A 17,089-nucleotide genomic window follows, 5' to 3' on the forward strand; every position below is an offset into this window, starting at 1 on the left:
TGCAAGTCCTCTTTTATTTAAAAAAAAGGGTAATTACTACAGACAAGAACGACAAGATTTCACATAATGTATTATCACACAAAGATGATAAAGCTATAAAGTAAGCAGATTTTCAAACTTCCAGTAAAAGTAGAGATTGCTTAAGTGCAAAACAACATGAATAAATATTTTATTTACTTCAGGACTTTTCTCCATAAATGTCAAGTTAAGTGTCTTTATCACTATACAAATATAATTACTTATTTTAAAAAGTGATAATTATTTATTTTTAAAGGTGATAGCCACCTTTGTCTAGTATAGTAGTTAACTCATCATCGTAAATCAATCTTTTTAACACCTGATTTTCAAAGTTAAAGATTCTGAAATTCAAATCCTAGTAAAGGTGAATTGCTTTTATACAGATTTGAATACTAGGTTGTGGATACTGATGTACTTTGGTGGCTGGAGCCCAATTAACCACATGTTTCAGGAATGGATGGCCTGAGTCCAAGACTACACCTCCTTTACATGTCATAAATATCATCCTTATCTCAACAGGCTGGGAGGATTGCTTAATGTTCACTAGTTGAACAGATTGCACCATACACAAAGGAAAATAGTTTCAGAAAAAAAGTGATAATAGGAAAAAATAAGTTCAATAAACAACAACCCACCGGTTTGGTCTAGTGGTTAACGCGTCTTCCCAAATCAGCTGATTTGGAAGTTGAGAGTTACAGCGTTCAAGTCCTAGTAAAGCCAGTTATTTTTACACGGATTTGAATACTAGATCGTGGATACCGGTGTTCTTTGGTGGTTGGGTTTCAATTAACCACACATCTCAGGAATGGTCGAACTGAGAATGTACAAGACTACACTTCATTTACACTCATACATATCATCCTCATTCATCCTCTGAAGAATTATCTAAACGGTAATTACCGGAAGCTAAACAGGAAAAAGAAAGAAAGAAAGTTAAATAAACAACAAACCGTTAAAAAGTTCAGAATTATGTTTATATACATTTATACCCATTTACATGTTAATTTAAAATGGTTTTGTTTTCTGTTTTTTCTTTGTATTTTTTTACAAAATTCTACAATATTAAAACTATTAACAATAATTCATTTCATAAAAAAAGATATATACAAATACATATTTATAAATATACAAAGATAATTCTATACATTGAAACATTGTTGGACAGTTGAAAAACATTTCAACAAAAATAGTTAACATCAGTCATATAATAATTAATCTTAATTAAAATAAACATTTCACTCTTTTAAGTACTAACAATAACAATTAATAAAGTTAGAAGTAGTAATCATAAATAAATATTATGTACAAAATCATTCAAAGTCCCAAAAAATTCATAGGACATAAATAAAAATAATCAGTTCTAGTAGAGTTCTAAATGTATACACAATTCACTTATTTATTCACATATATTTTTTTGTACGTAAATAAATTTATAAATACAGTCTCTTTTTACAATAACATGAATCAAACGTATAAAGTACATTATTATCATTATATCAAAATATAGTACAAAGTAAATTATACAAAATCACACAATCAACAAGTCTTTTATTATGTATAAATTGAGTAAAAAAGTATCACAGTTTGGCTCTTAATACTACGTACTGCAGTATTTATAAATAAATAACAATAACCATTCTCATATAAAACATGAGAGTATAATTATCAAAATTTCAATTAGTCTCTTTTTTTGTATTATTTATTTTGGATGTCTATATGGGCAATTATTTGATCGGCAATGTCCCCACTTGGCATAAGCATTACAAATACCTCCTTTACTACCACCACCACCACCCCAATCTGTAAATAAAAAGAAAACAAAATCAGTAAAAAAAAAAAAAAAAAACACAAATGGACAAAACAAAATTAATTTTCTTTCAATTTTTTAATAACTGAATTCAATATCACATGAAATTTTCTGCCATCATATCACTTGAATTCTTTTTCTATTATACCACATCTCAAAATTCGCTGATCTTAGCCTTTCTAGAAATTTTATTTTTTATAGTGTACTATTATTATAAAGCAATATGTTATAGACAAATATTTTTAAAAAAGTCTTCCGATCTATGTTTGATAATACTGGTTTACTTTCTACATAAAGGCTCATAAAACTTCCTTATGCATATTAGTATAGCTTTTTTACATTTCAAATCATTATAATTTTACTCCATAAATAAAAAACAATGATTGAATGAATGCACACAATGCAAAGTGTAGATAATACTCCTGACTTAAAATGAATCCATAGCATTCAGTTCTACTAACTCATTTTTAGTTCTGGTTACATAAATAATAATCATCAGCAAATTATAACAACTTTTATTTTTTCCTCTGAGTTATTACTCTGCTCTTAATTTTTCTTTAAAAATATTTTTATATACAAAAATGAGATGTTTTCTAGTTTTACCAAAGCTGTGATTTTTATAAAACCTGTCCATACCTTTTCTTTTTTAAATTCAGTTCTTGAATTTCTTAAACGAATCTATTTCACTCGATTATTGAATTTCTGATAAAAGTATGGATAAGAGTTAGTTTTTAGTTCATTCAACCTTCTATGATTAATCTTACACAGTTAAACCATCTCCCTTGAACTCTAATTTTTCCCTAAACCAACTAGTACACCTTCCAACCCCACATTCTATCCATCAATAAAATAGTTTCAACACATATGAGATGTCAAACTGATGGTGTGTACTAGTTTTTCACCTTTTATTTTTCACATAAACTGATCACATTGGGATTTTCACAATTAATAATCTTAATTGAACTACAACTTATAAATAAATATAAAAAAATATGATAGTAAAACAACTTTAAAGGAGAAAATAACTGAATAAAAAGCTCAACACTATTATTTCTTTAAATATTGTTTATCCATATTTATTCTCTTGTTATGTTTGAACTGTTATTACCATAGACTCCTGATATTATTTTAATATTTCCTGTAATTATTACAAGTAGTTAGAGAACAAAGAGTTCTGTTCCTAACAAAAGACTACCTATATGGCAAGTCTTGAAAATGGGAATTTCTTCCAGTGATGTATTTTATGGGCCCTTGGCCCAAACTACTTACTGACACTAACCACTGGTTAAATTTTATGCTGTAAACAATCTACATTAAAATAAACACCATAATTAAAACAAACATAAATGTGAGCATAGAAAAAATGTATGAAGACCAAATTAAAATTTTAGGTAAAGGAACCATGTGCTTTATAACAACAGAGCAGTATAAATTATTTCATAATCCATCACTTGAATGGCACTGTATGCCTTTTATCAAGCAAATAGAAAACTATCCCTAAATGAAAGAATATAATGCTACATATTAACACTTGAAATTGCACTAATATTTACAAAGCCTGAGTTAATTTCATAGCCACTTTAACCAAATTGCCATAAAGAAAATAAGTTTATAAAAAATATCAAATGACAAGCTACTTACTTCCATCTCCTCCACCACCTCTTCCACTTCTCCATGATCCACCACCCGAACCTCGACCTTCATTTCTTCCACGATCTCTCTTATTTCTGTAACCACCACCACCGCCACTTCCACGGTTACCACTGTTTCCACCTCGATCATCATCATGACGATTCTGATGTCCTCCTGGTCCATTGGATCTGAACCAATTATTATTATTGTTGCCTTGATTATTATTTCCACCTTGAAATGGTGGACCTTGAAACATATTACTTGGACCTGGTGGCCCATTAGGAGGTCCTTGGTTCATATTAAATGGCCCTCCAGGGAAGTTCATATCATCAGGAGGTCCAGGCATCGGTCCCGGTGGCATTCCAAATGGTATATCAGGAGGTGGCAGCAAACCAGGAGGAGGCATCATGCCTGGGCCGGGGCCAAACATGTCTGGAGGCATTGCACCAAGGCCAGGACCTCCAGGAGGACCTTTCATATCCTGATTGGAACCCTAATAACAAAATAATAAACATGCAGGATCATTTATAATATCATAAATTAATTACTTTAATAAAAAACAGAAAACTAAACATTTATTTAGTTTCCATTTACACAGGGGCTGTTCAAAAAGTAATAATAAAAATGTTCAACAAAAAAAATATTTATCAGTCTTCCAAATCTACATGCTCTTTTTGAAAGTAATCCTCCTCAGCTCTAGTACACTTTTCTCACCGTTCTTGTCACTTTTTAAACACGAATGCCAAACCATCTTTCTTGAACGCCTTGCAGCGCACCTCCACAGCTTTGATGACCTCGTGATTGGTCTGGAATTTCTGTCCCCTGAGTGGAAACTTGACTTGGGAGAGCAGCCATAAATTGCAAGGGGCCAAATCTGGACTGTATGGTGGGTGGGATACAGTTGCGATATCGTGAGCATTCAAGAAATCAACTACAGTGTTAGTGATGTGGGGCTGCGCATTGTCATGATGCAGTAAAATTTCATTGATGTTCTTGTGCAGCCATTTTTTTCTTAAAATGATGCAACATCATGATCAAAACAAATTTGCAATAATCTGTCGTGATCATCTGGCCTTGAGGGACAGCATGTTGGTACAAAAGACCCTCGGAATCAAAGATTACCATCATAATCTTACTGGTGCTGCGATTCATCTTTGCTTTTTTTGAGGTGGTGACTGCGCTCCTTTTCTATTGAGAACTTTGTTGTTTCAGTTCCGGATCATAGTGATACATCCAAGATTTATTTCCGGTTATGATTTGATTCATTCCTTCATTTTCTTCCACACCAAACTGCCATAACAGGTCTTGACACACGGAAACATGATATTGCATTTACTCCAGTGTGCAGTGTGAGCAGGCATGGCACCCATCTGCAAGACACACATTGCTTGGCCAAATCATTGCGCAAAATCAAAAATGTCTAGACATGCAGCAAAACTGAAATGTCTAGACATGCAGCAAGCTCCATAACAGTAATTCATCGTTCTTCATGGATGATAGCGGCAGCTGTATTCTTTACAACCTCAATGCGAGATATTGAAGGGCACCCCTCACCCAGCTTATCAGCGATGCTCTCTTTACCCTCCTTGAACGCTTTATACCACTTGTAGAAGGTCATTTTGTTCATAACATCTTCACCATACATCGTAGTTAATAATTCATATGATTCTTTTCAGTTCTTCCTGAGTTTCACTAAAACTTTCACATTACAAAGTTGCTCTAACTTTTTATGCATGCTGGAAATGGTAGGTGAATATCTAACACACGTTATGCAGATCGTCACATACATCCACTCACTGCACCAATCAACTTGAAACTGATCGTTATAGATAGTTAAAAGAATGGGCTACACGATGGTATGCAATATTATCACCCTACGCAACAAATTTTCCCTCAGGGTCACTATTATCATTACTTTTTGAACAGCCCTCATATATTCAGCTAACATGAAGGCTAAATTATTGCACTATGTTACAACCAACAATTACATTAAACCTAGGTAGAGTCAATCAGAAATGTCATCAATCAAGAATTTTTATAGTCGCCAGTTTCTTCCTCAATACAAGCAAATATTAACGACTAGTGATAAATGCTACTACAAAATTTATATAACCCTTTTAATGTCAACATCCGATTAAATAGACATCTGTAAATTATGCAAAAATTGCTAGCGTCTTTTTAACGGATGTTTCAAAAATTTTCTTTTTTTAAATTAAAAATACAAAAATAACAGATTAAAAAATGATTAGAAAAATCTTATGTTGTAAAAAAATATTTTTTGTAAAAGATATATTTAATTTCAAAATAATATACAAGCAGTTAAGTTAAATAAAAGATAATAAAATACCATGTTGGCAGCTCTGTAAGCTGTCTTGGCCGTGTTTGTTTACAGTCATGCTGTCATTTGTATTCTGTTTATTTTAACTGTGCATTTTTGTTTTTTATTACACTAAACAACTATTAGTGCTTTTAATTTTAACGTTTATTTTTCATGTTTTTTGTTTAATAATGAGTAGGCAATTTAGATCTCTTTCACCTGTAAGACCTTAATCGCTTATATTTTTAAAATTTACTTATAATACAAATCACTGAAAAGTTGTGTATAAATAAAAAACAATTTTTATTTATAGTGGACTAGATGATATTGTGTAAATATGTTTTTCTATCATTCTGAAGGAGCTGAAAATGAAAAAAAAAGTAGAATATTTATAATTTTTTATCAATTTTTCTTTGAAAATAGTTGGATGTCCAACAAAATAAATGCATTCTTTGGTCTACTCTGAATAAATTAATATAGTGTAACACCATATCTTAAAATTTACTTAAGATATTACTAGTCTTGTCTGAACATGTATTTCATATAAAAACAACCTTTGCAATTTTCACAAAGTAATCATAAAAAATGCTGACACTAAAAAGGGATAATTCCACTTTCTGAGTAACAAGCATTATTCACCCAGATTTTTTTTTGGCAAGGGAATGTAATTAATACTGGAAAATTCTAAGCTCAAAAACTCGGCAATGGAGCAATGATTAATAAAAAAAATAACTATTCCCAACTCATTTTTTGAACACACACACACACATATATATGCTACATGGACATGCGCAAAAAGTAATTATGCTTTCTAAAACTTACCCTCCAATCACCAGGAGGTGGCATCATTCCCATTCCTGGAGGAGGACCAGGTTGAGGTGGTCCAAATGGTCCAGGAGGACCTGAATATCCTGGAAATCCCATATTTGGTCCTGGCCCAGGACCAGGCACAGGACCCAAGAGGCTAGGCGGTCCAGAATTTGGAGAGAATCCAGGTCCACTGGGAACAAAGTTAGGTATTGGCCCACTGGGAGCCCCCATTATCGGTCCACCAGGTGGTACCACTATCAATGTTTCCTGCTGAGGTGGTGATGATGTCTTTGGTTCAGGCCATGGTGTACTAGTGAAGTCATTGATTGAATCATCATTTCCACTGATATCATCTAGTGGTATTATTGTTGGATCAGTTGTCGCATGAATCTCAAGGTCTGGCTCTGCTGGAGAATCAGGAATTCTGTAACAAGTAATATAAGATCACAATTCAATACAATATGCAATGTCACAAATAAAAAATTTCAATAATTTGCTTCACAAAAAACATAAATTAACACCAAAATAAAATAACTGATAAAAGCTGATAGAAAAATAGGCACTTGATAGTCATTATATATTACTATGGATAAAGGTATACTAATAAATAAACTGGTTCAAATACAGAGACAAATTTGATATAATTCAAAATAATGTCACAGTTCTCCTGGAACTTTCATAACCTATTCTACTTGAGAAAATAAAGGAAAAGTTCATATAAACATGAGACCTAAAATACTTAGTTTTCAAGTTGTGGCTATTGAAAGATTTCGCTCTTATTTCAGCTACCCCAGTGAAATGGGGTAGTACTGAAAATTTTAGAACATTAATTAAGGAGCAGAATTAGTGATTTCTTGTGGTTTTTGACCTGAAAAATTGAATAAAATAGGTCCTAGAACTGTAATCTGCAGTAGTTTTTGAGAACTATAAGGTGAAAACCAATAAATTGGAGAACCAAGTTTTTTATGTTTGATGTTCAATAACTTTGTTAAAAGTGTAAAAACACATAAAACTTATAGAGAACTTGATTTTGAACAAAATGTTATAAGATAAGCTGAATAAAAAAAAGAGTTCTATTTAGAAACGGTATAATATAATATATACAGTATAATAATACATACCAATTTATAATATAAGTTCAAAAATGTTCAAAATTATATCAGATTAATAGCTTCTTTGCCTTAACAATCTCAAAGTAAGCAACAGTAAACCACTTCTGTTAGGAGGAATAAAATTTTTCTTGTGACCAAGTTTGTGCTTATGTATACTAAAACTGAGATTGAGTTGACATCAAGATGTTTACAGAGTTATAAAATTATAAAAGTCACTTCAAACTATAGAAAATAAAAGATATTAGATTAAACCTATCATTTTTTCAGAAAATCACAACTGATATGACACTATGGCTCTGGCATACAGTGTTTATACATATATAATGTATATATATGTTCATATAAATAATATATATATATATATATATATATATATATATATATATATATAGAAAATGTTGTCCTTGGTCTATTGTCTGGATTAGCAAAGACAAGTTTAACACATTTTCCATTAACACTGAAATCACAAATGAAAATTAAACTGTTTAATAAAAGTCAGCTTTTACATCAATTATACAACAAAAAATTAGTTTCTTTTAAGAGCTCTTGTCCTAATACAGGTAAAGCATCTGTCTAAAGTTGAACCCACATCATCCTCAACTATATCTGTTCATTATTACTTAAAATTGTTACTAGAAGACTTTTATTTGTTAAAAATTAAGTACTGTATGTAATTTTAGAAAACGTTTTATACTATACAATTTTTTATACATTTTTAATTATTAAAAAATTTTTTTTAATATATTTTTAACATAAATAAATCTTAATGATTTTTTAACCTAAGAAATATATTTTTTCTAGAAGAAATACATACTTTTTAATGTAGGTTTTAATAAAATTTATTAAAAAAGTTTTAAATAAAAGTTATAAATAAAATTGAAAATATATTTTCATTTAATCCAGACAACCATCACTTTAGTAGAGCTCAAAATAAAAAAATATAAATGAAAAATTAAACTCAAAAACAATCAATTTGAACTTACAATCTTTTATTAAAATAGATGGCCGACGCAACTGTTTTTTCCCTAGCATATTGTATATCCTTTTCAGCACTATTTTTACCAGGTATTACAGGTAATGCAGGTGCATCACATGGAATTAAAACCTTCCAACGAATTTTCTCTTCCATGATATCTTCATTAGCTACAAAATAAAAAAGAAATGCTGTAATCATTTAAAATAAGTTATTTTTTATATTCCCTAACCTGTTCATTATGTAAAATGTAATTAGAAAGTACTGCTGTCAAATTAGATTGCTGATCTATGTATAGTATATTGACAATAACACTGTGTTTATTTACTTAATCAATATGCAAATTTTAAATTATATGATTTTACTTCACAAAAAAACGTTACATAAAGCAGACAATACTCCTGATCAAATGACCATCAGAGGTTGTAAATCTATATTTATTTCCTTTCTTTAAGCAACTAACCACCCAATAACAGCTGCTGATGAGAAATTAATATTTGTAGCATGTGAAAATAGCCTAGCCTAACTGGAATTCAAACCCGGATCTATTGGATGAAAGACAGAAATGCTATCACTCTGCCATAGAACACTGTAAATTGTGTTATCATTTACATTAAAAGTGAATATTTGTCAGCAGTGACAGTTTTTATTTATTTAATCTGTAACGGATGAAAATATTTGGACAAATAGTAGTAAACCATTCTCTCTTACAATCAAAAATCAAATAAAAAAAAGGTTCTAATACATTATTATTAGACATCAAGTTATATTATTAGATATTACATATCTGTAAATATAAATCAAAACTATAAATAAAAGTAAAGCAAGGATGAAATTCCAATAACTGATTTCAAATTTATTAAATTCCCTTACACCAATAAAAGTTAACAATTGTGGATAAAGTACCACTTTAAACTGTATGTGTTCTACCTACTGTGTAACTTCTGTTCACAATTAAACCATAATAAAACAATCATAGAAGGAAAAACGAAACAAGTGAATACTTTTTTCCTTTCTCGTTTTAAAATAGCTGTACAGACAATCTATCTAACTCAATCCTAAGACAGCAATATATTTGAGTATTCAGATTCAGTATAATAACAATGAGATACTTTTTACTTGGTCTCAACGTAGATTCTATACTACAGAATGGTTGTAATAAAAAGATATCAGCAACGACACTAACCATTCACCCAACTGATGGGTAAAAAGTCAAGTGATGGGTAAAAATTTTACTAACTTAAATGGTTTTTTTTATGCCTGCCATTATGATTTAACAGTAACACTACATATCGAGCAAAATAGATGTTTTTAAATACAACGATTATTTTTTGTTAAATATACTCACTTAATTTTCTAGCAATAGCAAAGTTTTCTCTCTCATGTATCCTTTCCATTTGCTTCATATCCAAGAATGTTTTTGTTACATTCACTGCAAAAAAAGGCACCAGCAATAAGTATTTACTAGACTTAAACAAACACAGCAGTAATAAACATAAAACTACATAACTAAGAAAAAAGTCACAATTCACTGCCCTAGTTAATTTTTTGTTATCAAAGTTATATTAACATATCAACCAATACTGTTTTAAGCTTCAATAATAATGTAATACTCCAATACACATTTTAACTACATTTAAGAAAATGGGTGGATTCCACACACATCTTCAGTCTTCAAAGCAACTGATTTTCAATTAATGTTTTCTAAAAAGCAGCTTTATAAGATTTTTGTTTATAAGATTCATGTTTATTAATTTTTGTTAATAATAATTCTAGCAACATGCAACTAATTATAGCTATATATATATATGTATATATATATATTTCTCTGTATATAAATTTAATGTTGTCAAAATCTAAGTCAGAAATAGGACCTGTTTGTTAATGTAATATTCCATTCACTTTCTGGCATGCATACTATAAGTCTTCCTCTTCTCAGATTTAAGGTTAAAATAGTATTGTTATGGAGGGAAGACAAAATTCAGGAAGAGGTTTGAAGAAGAAAATTGCAAAAAGAGAAATTTATGATAAACCAAACAATAAAAATTAGTGGGCAAATTTAGACATTCCAGATTAATTGCGTACTTGAATAAAGCATGTGCAAGTAATAAATGCTTTTGAATAAAAATTATAAAGGAAGGCACAAGTAAATAATTTTATTCTAGCTCCAGTACATTCATCACCGTAAAGGTTTGGCAGGCAATGTAACCATTAAAAATATTATTTATTAAAAAAAGAACAACTAGATGAAGCATAAAATCTTTATAAAACAGAGACAATATTAGTACCTTGTAGTCAAAATCTTTTATAACTCATTTAATTCTCACACTTTCTCTCAAATGCACATACACATACAGTAACCTACTTTCAAACAAAATTTACAATAATTATCTGCATACCTCTTTCTGTTTCATCAAGAACAAAGTGTTTAATATCTTCTAATTCTTCTTTCCAGCTTACTTTTTTCTTTGGACCTTTTCTTAATTTGGCAAATATTAAAACACCTCTAAGTCCTTCTGAACTCAATCTGTTTTTTTCATTTTTTATTTCTTCTTCAGTATTCACTATAGTCTCTTCAACAGGGCTAGGAGCTGTAAAATGAAAAACATAAATAGAAAATAATTAAAAGAAAAGTCGACAACCATAACAGAGGCCTTGATTTATTTTATTTTACAAGATAATCGTCCTTTATTTTTATTTAAGAGATATAATCTTTTTGTGCTTACTGCTTCAAAAAATCTGATGTGTATGCCTATCCTCCTTGTATGCCTATTAAATTACATATATACATTTTTAAAAGTACATAAAATATTATTTCACTAATAACTTCTGATTTTTTTTCATATTTTTTTTTTTATAGGTAATTGAATTATTATTTGCTGCAAATTTTTTTTTTCAAAATCCGAGGTTTATTAATACATCAATATATTTAAATGATTGAAAAATAAAAAAGGAAATGAAGTCGTATTCGAACCAATGTGCCTTTCCCCTTGTAAGATCCAAATATTTAATTAATTGAAATTTTATTTGGCTATAACTCTGGAACCAATGAATATAAGTACCACTTATGATATCATTGAAAAGCTCACGATGATGGCTGATTACTGTAGTTAAGAAAAAGTCTAAAATCCAAATTTTGTTGGATTTTGGGCTTTTTGGGACACTTTTGGTCCAGTCGATTGCAATCAAAAAGGGAGGTGCACCAACTAGATGTTAGAACAGTCCTAAATCCAGAATTTCAACATTCTACGGCTAATTGTTTTTGAGTTATGCGAGATACATATGTATGTATGTATGTATGTACATACATACATGTGTATGTACAGACGTCATGCCAGAGCTAGTCAAAACGAATTCAGGGATGATCAAAACGGATATTTCTGTTGAAATCTAAAAATCAACATTTTTCACGCTCACAATACTTCCTTTACTTCGTACAAGGAAGTGTAAAAAGGGCATAAGCCTGACTGCAGTTCCAATAATGATCATTCACAGGTGGACCAATTCTGAAGCAGTATTGTTGATGATTATATTAAAACCGGGAAAGTATTCTATTAATATATACATATTTACAATAAACTAAACTGTTACTTCTATTTGGATTTAGAGCAGATTCCAGCACCATCATAGAGCCACTGCAAAGTTTAATGAGCCATTAGAAACAGATCATTAGCAGGCATAACATGGAAAAATTATTAATTTGAACTATCTTTATTAACAAAAAACACAAAATACATGTTTTATTTCTTCTACAGAAAAAATAATATACTGTATTTTTCTACTTTCATACACTTATTTTCATTATTATCTAAATAAATTTGATTAAATAAAAGTTCTATATAATTTCTCCTAGCACTTGTATTCAACAGTAACTACATAACTCTAAGACTGTCAAGGCAGTAAGATTAGTTAAAATATTCATAGAACTATCCTTTTAACTACTGGTGTATTTTAAATTATTCACACATTCAAAAGTGTAATACAATTACAGATAAGGAATATTTCCATACAAATTTTTTTGTAAAAGAATCTCGGAAGTCTAGAGATAAGCAGCTTTCCATCTGGCATAAATGTATTCATAAAAAGGTTATATGTAACATTTTCATCAGTATAAATTAACACAATAACAGGATTTTTTATCAGTATAATCTTTCAAGCCCAATAATACAAGAAATATAAATTGATTATAAGTAATTGTGGAAACCTCCTATTGCCCTGCTGCCAAAATAAAAATGCCTCAGGAACAGTTTTTTTTTTTTACTCATTCATTTAAGAGGCTAATTAAAAACATCAATTTTTTGATGTTTTTAATTTATATAATATTAATAAAATACCTTTTTTTTAATGGAAAAATATAATATAAACATAATTCCTAGAAATCACTAATTTATTAATTGTTGAAGTCATACAGCCAGTTAATACAGGATTAATATGAATAAATTATGCTAATATTCTATTTAATAATTCTAATAATGCTCATCTAATTACAAATTGAGCTAAATATTTAATAAATTATACTTACATCTATTTTCACTGTTTGAATCACCCCCTTCATCAACAGAATTTTCATTATCCTTTTCAATTTTAATTTTTTTCTTATCATCATCAGAAACAGCAGATTTAGCAGTGTCATCATTTTCAAGGGTATCTTGATAAAACTGAAAAAAATTTACTTCTAATTAAACAAAGTGTAAAAGATTAAATCAAGAAAAAAATAATCTCACACTTAAACATTTGAAAAATGTAAAACATAAATATAATAAAAAGAAGATCCATATTGGTATACTATATGTTTAATAACCTACAAGTTAATAATTTAGTGCTAAACAAATATGAAAAAATGATTGGAAAGAAAGAAAATATGTAATATCGATAACTATATTCAGGGCATGGCAAACATTTTGAAATTATTATTATTATTAATGATAATAATAGCAGTAGTAGTTTAGTAAAGAATGGAAGTTTGCAATTTTCATTGAATCAATCCATCAAATCTAATCAAATCATCAAATGACTAATCTAAATCCCATCTCTTTTCCCAATTTTTAGAAAAAATTTGAGTAATATCTATAGAGGACAAACAGTTTTTAACATTAAAAATCTATTTGTTAAGAAATGAACAGCAGAGTACAAGAAATAAAAAAATAAAGTAACTTTCAAAAGGAATTTTGTTTTTTGTTCTCTTCCAGGTAGTGGATAAGAGCTGGTACCCAAGGCAGGAGTGTTCGGCTTTATTTTAAATATTATCTGTAACCAATTAAATCTTGACAGTTAAAAGAAGTACAATGATGGCATTAATAGTTCTTTTATCAATAAATCAAAAAAACTACAGACAACAATCAGCAACAGACCATTTTTGAAATATTTTCAGCGAGAAAAAAAATTAGGTATCACTTCATTTTACAACATACACAAAACTTCTGTTTAATTTTATAATACAATGTAAGATTTATAAAACAAGCAATACCTTAAAGTTAGGTTTGACAAGAGCAGGTGGACTGCTATCAGGAGATCCTGGTTCTGATTGATCCTTCTTATCTGAATCTTTGCTACCACTCATTCTTCGTTTACGTTTTCTGGGCTCTTTCAATGTATTAGCTGCGTTTATAGCATCCATAAAAGAATCACTCTCTTGTAAGATTTGTACTGAAAGAAAAAAAGTGATTATAAGTTTTAAAACAGCATGATGACTACATACGTTTATTTAAAATATGATGAATCACATTCAATTTTCTGAAGGCAGCAACTGAAAGAAGAGATAAATCTAAAACAACAAAAAGGCATTAACGGCAATTTCCTGGAAAAATAAAATAAAAATTAGCATTATGAATAAAAAAGGAGATTTGCTTTAGGTTTTTTATTTTTCTTTAATAAGCTACAATTTTTCATTCAACAAATAATAAAACCACTTATTACTGAGCACTCATTAAATACAACTAACCAACCTTTATCAGTAAAAGGGGGAACTGAAGAATTAATGTAGTACCAATTATTGAAAATGCAAAGTTAAACATGAACCATCATACAACATTTATCAACAGTTACAAAATATTTTTGTCAAAAAAGTGCAGTATTTAGTGGGCACTATTTACACAATTTAAAAGAAATCATTTTGTAGTTAATTATACTTCCCTCACACAGGGTTCCATGCCCCAATAGCTGCTTCTCTCTCTTGTTCAATCTCCAACCAAACAATCCTCAGACAGTATATTAATTATTAAATCCTAATGTTACAAGCTCACTAGTAATAAAGGACAAATAATTAAGTTCTTATATCAACCAAACTACTATTGGCACAATCGCAATTTAAAAAAAAGGTGCACATATATGTAGGCAGAATAGCTGGATACAATTTTGCTGAGGGCAGTGACACCAAAAGGTGGAATAATTAAGTCAATAAAATTGAGTAATTTTAGTACTTAGGACATTATCCAAATAATATATCACTTCACCACTGATTGTATATAGTAACCATAAGAATCTTCAAGAAAGAGAAAATATCAAAATTTTATCATATAAGAAAGAATACATTTATTTATACAGCCTTAAAAACAGATTGTAAATAAAAATGGGAAAATTATACAACAAACAATATTGTAAAATTATTCTGCATAAGGCTGTAAACTACACATCTTTTGCAACTTGGTGGTTCCATAACAAAAAACAATCAAACACTATAAATACAAGTACTATAAAATTGCAGGAACTACATCTCAGTGATGTAAGAAAACCCACAATCAACATCTGTTTTTGAACATCATCAGAGATTAATTAGACTGAGCACCTCCTAACCATTATACTTTATTGATCTAAAAAATGGAATATTTTGGCCTTAAGATTGTACAACTAAATTTGAACAAAAATAGAAAAAAATATGGGCAAGCTGCTCACTTAGATGATGAATTTGGACAACCTCCTACAGCAACACCAACTTCTAAAGGTATTGAAAATTAAATAAAAGTATGTATCAAGAGTTAAAAGCACTAAGCCATAAATACAATTAATTTAAGATATTTGTAAGAAATGGACATACGTAGAAGAAATATATGACCAGAACTACAAACCCATCTTGCTGATCAAGTGAGTATGTATGGAGTATCTGCTATATGGTACGCTGCATCATCGGAGACAAAGAACAAAATGTTAATGCATGGGAACTGTTATCTAAAATGAGTAGAGTATATAACAAATAAAAAACCTGAGAATAAAAATCAGAAATTTATAGGTGTTAAGGCCAAATCTTTTGTTAAAGTTAGTCCCCCAAAAAATTGTGCATATTGCTTAATATGCACCTACATTGGCTGGATTAGATTAATGGTATTTCTCCTGTACTGGCAGCCATGAATGTTAACAAAATTCAACCAGTTTTGAGGCAATGTAAATTAATTAAATTTAAATTCCATTAAATTGGTAATAAATTAAACTCCCATTTAAGCCACTGATTAATGTAATCATACTCCTAATTAAAAGCAGCAAGTACGCGTTATCAGCAATGAGGCAAAACACAGTACATTAGCACTTGTTTTGTTTAAACAGAATTAAGTACAGAAAAAACATTATGTAGTTATGATCTTTTAAACTAAGTGTAAGATGATACTATAAATACTTGTAATATGTTTGTGAAAGAGGTATATAACCAGGCAATATAAGTAGTTTAAATCACCAATAAGCTGTAATTGTAATACATCAGTGAAAACTATCACGATTCAAATCCTATTAGATGTATAGTTTTGAATTGGTTTAGATAAAAATTTTAGTTGTATTCTTGGTTTTTAAAGTTTAAATTATCTCAGAAATGGAAGCCACGCTAAACAAGAAGAACTTCCCAACTACAATTAACATATATCTAATGAATCTTTATAAATAATAAGAAAAATGAATATTGGTTATATACAATCAAGATAAATTTGAACCTGGCATATACTATGCACATGTAACCCACTAAAATTAAACAGTTGATTGTAACATAACTGAGCCACTTTAAATCTAAGGACAGGAATAAGTTTCAAATAAATACAACAGTTTTTAAAAATATCACTTTATTTCAGTTTGTTTTAAATACATATAAAATTTACATCAATTTTCTTCTAGATTAATAAGTTAAAAAATTTAACAGTAAATAAAACTACATTAAAAGTAGTAATTATAATTATACTTAAGATTAGTACAAAAGTTCTTTTAAGGAACAAAAATAAAAGAATAACCTATTAAACATATAATTTTTAAATGAAACTTAGTTTACTATTTACAAGAACTAAAATTAACCCACCATTATCAAATGTTGTGGTGCAAATCAACAACTCCAAATAACTTTGGTATTTTTATTGAACAATTGAATAAAAATGTTCCTATCACACAGGAAGTTTATCATAGATATTTTCCTTTCAATAATTTCCTGACGTTAAGCAAAGTGAATGTAA

General features: G+C 29.3%; 1 protein-coding gene across 2 annotated transcripts in view; it reads right to left on the reverse strand.

Annotated features, from left to right (window-relative positions):
- Positions 1–1,154: 1,154 nt before the first annotated feature.
- Positions 1,155–17,089, reverse strand: part of LOC142318800 (uncharacterized) — a 115,601-nt gene continuing 99,666 nt past the window's right edge. For both annotated transcript variants that reach the window (XM_075355296.1, XM_075355297.1), the window contains exons 6-13: positions 14,137–14,315; positions 13,192–13,327; positions 11,069–11,260; positions 10,018–10,101; positions 8,680–8,839; positions 6,597–7,008; positions 3,467–3,950; positions 1,155–1,818 (exon numbers count right to left, since the gene is read on the reverse strand). In XM_075355296.1, the coding sequence (XP_075211411.1) occupies positions 1,718–1,818; positions 3,467–3,950; positions 6,597–7,008; positions 8,680–8,839; positions 10,018–10,101; positions 11,069–11,260; positions 13,192–13,327; positions 14,137–14,315 (1,748 nt within the window). In that variant the 3' untranslated portion in view covers positions 1,155–1,717. The remainder of the gene's footprint in view (positions 1,819–3,466; positions 3,951–6,596; positions 7,009–8,679; positions 8,840–10,017; positions 10,102–11,068; positions 11,261–13,191; positions 13,328–14,136; positions 14,316–17,089) is intronic.

The sequence above is a fragment of the Lycorma delicatula genome, chromosome 2 (genome assembly GCF_047948215.1).
Source record: "Lycorma delicatula isolate Av1 chromosome 2, ASM4794821v1, whole genome shotgun sequence".
NCBI lineage: Eukaryota > Metazoa > Arthropoda > Insecta > Hemiptera > Fulgoridae > Lycorma > Lycorma delicatula.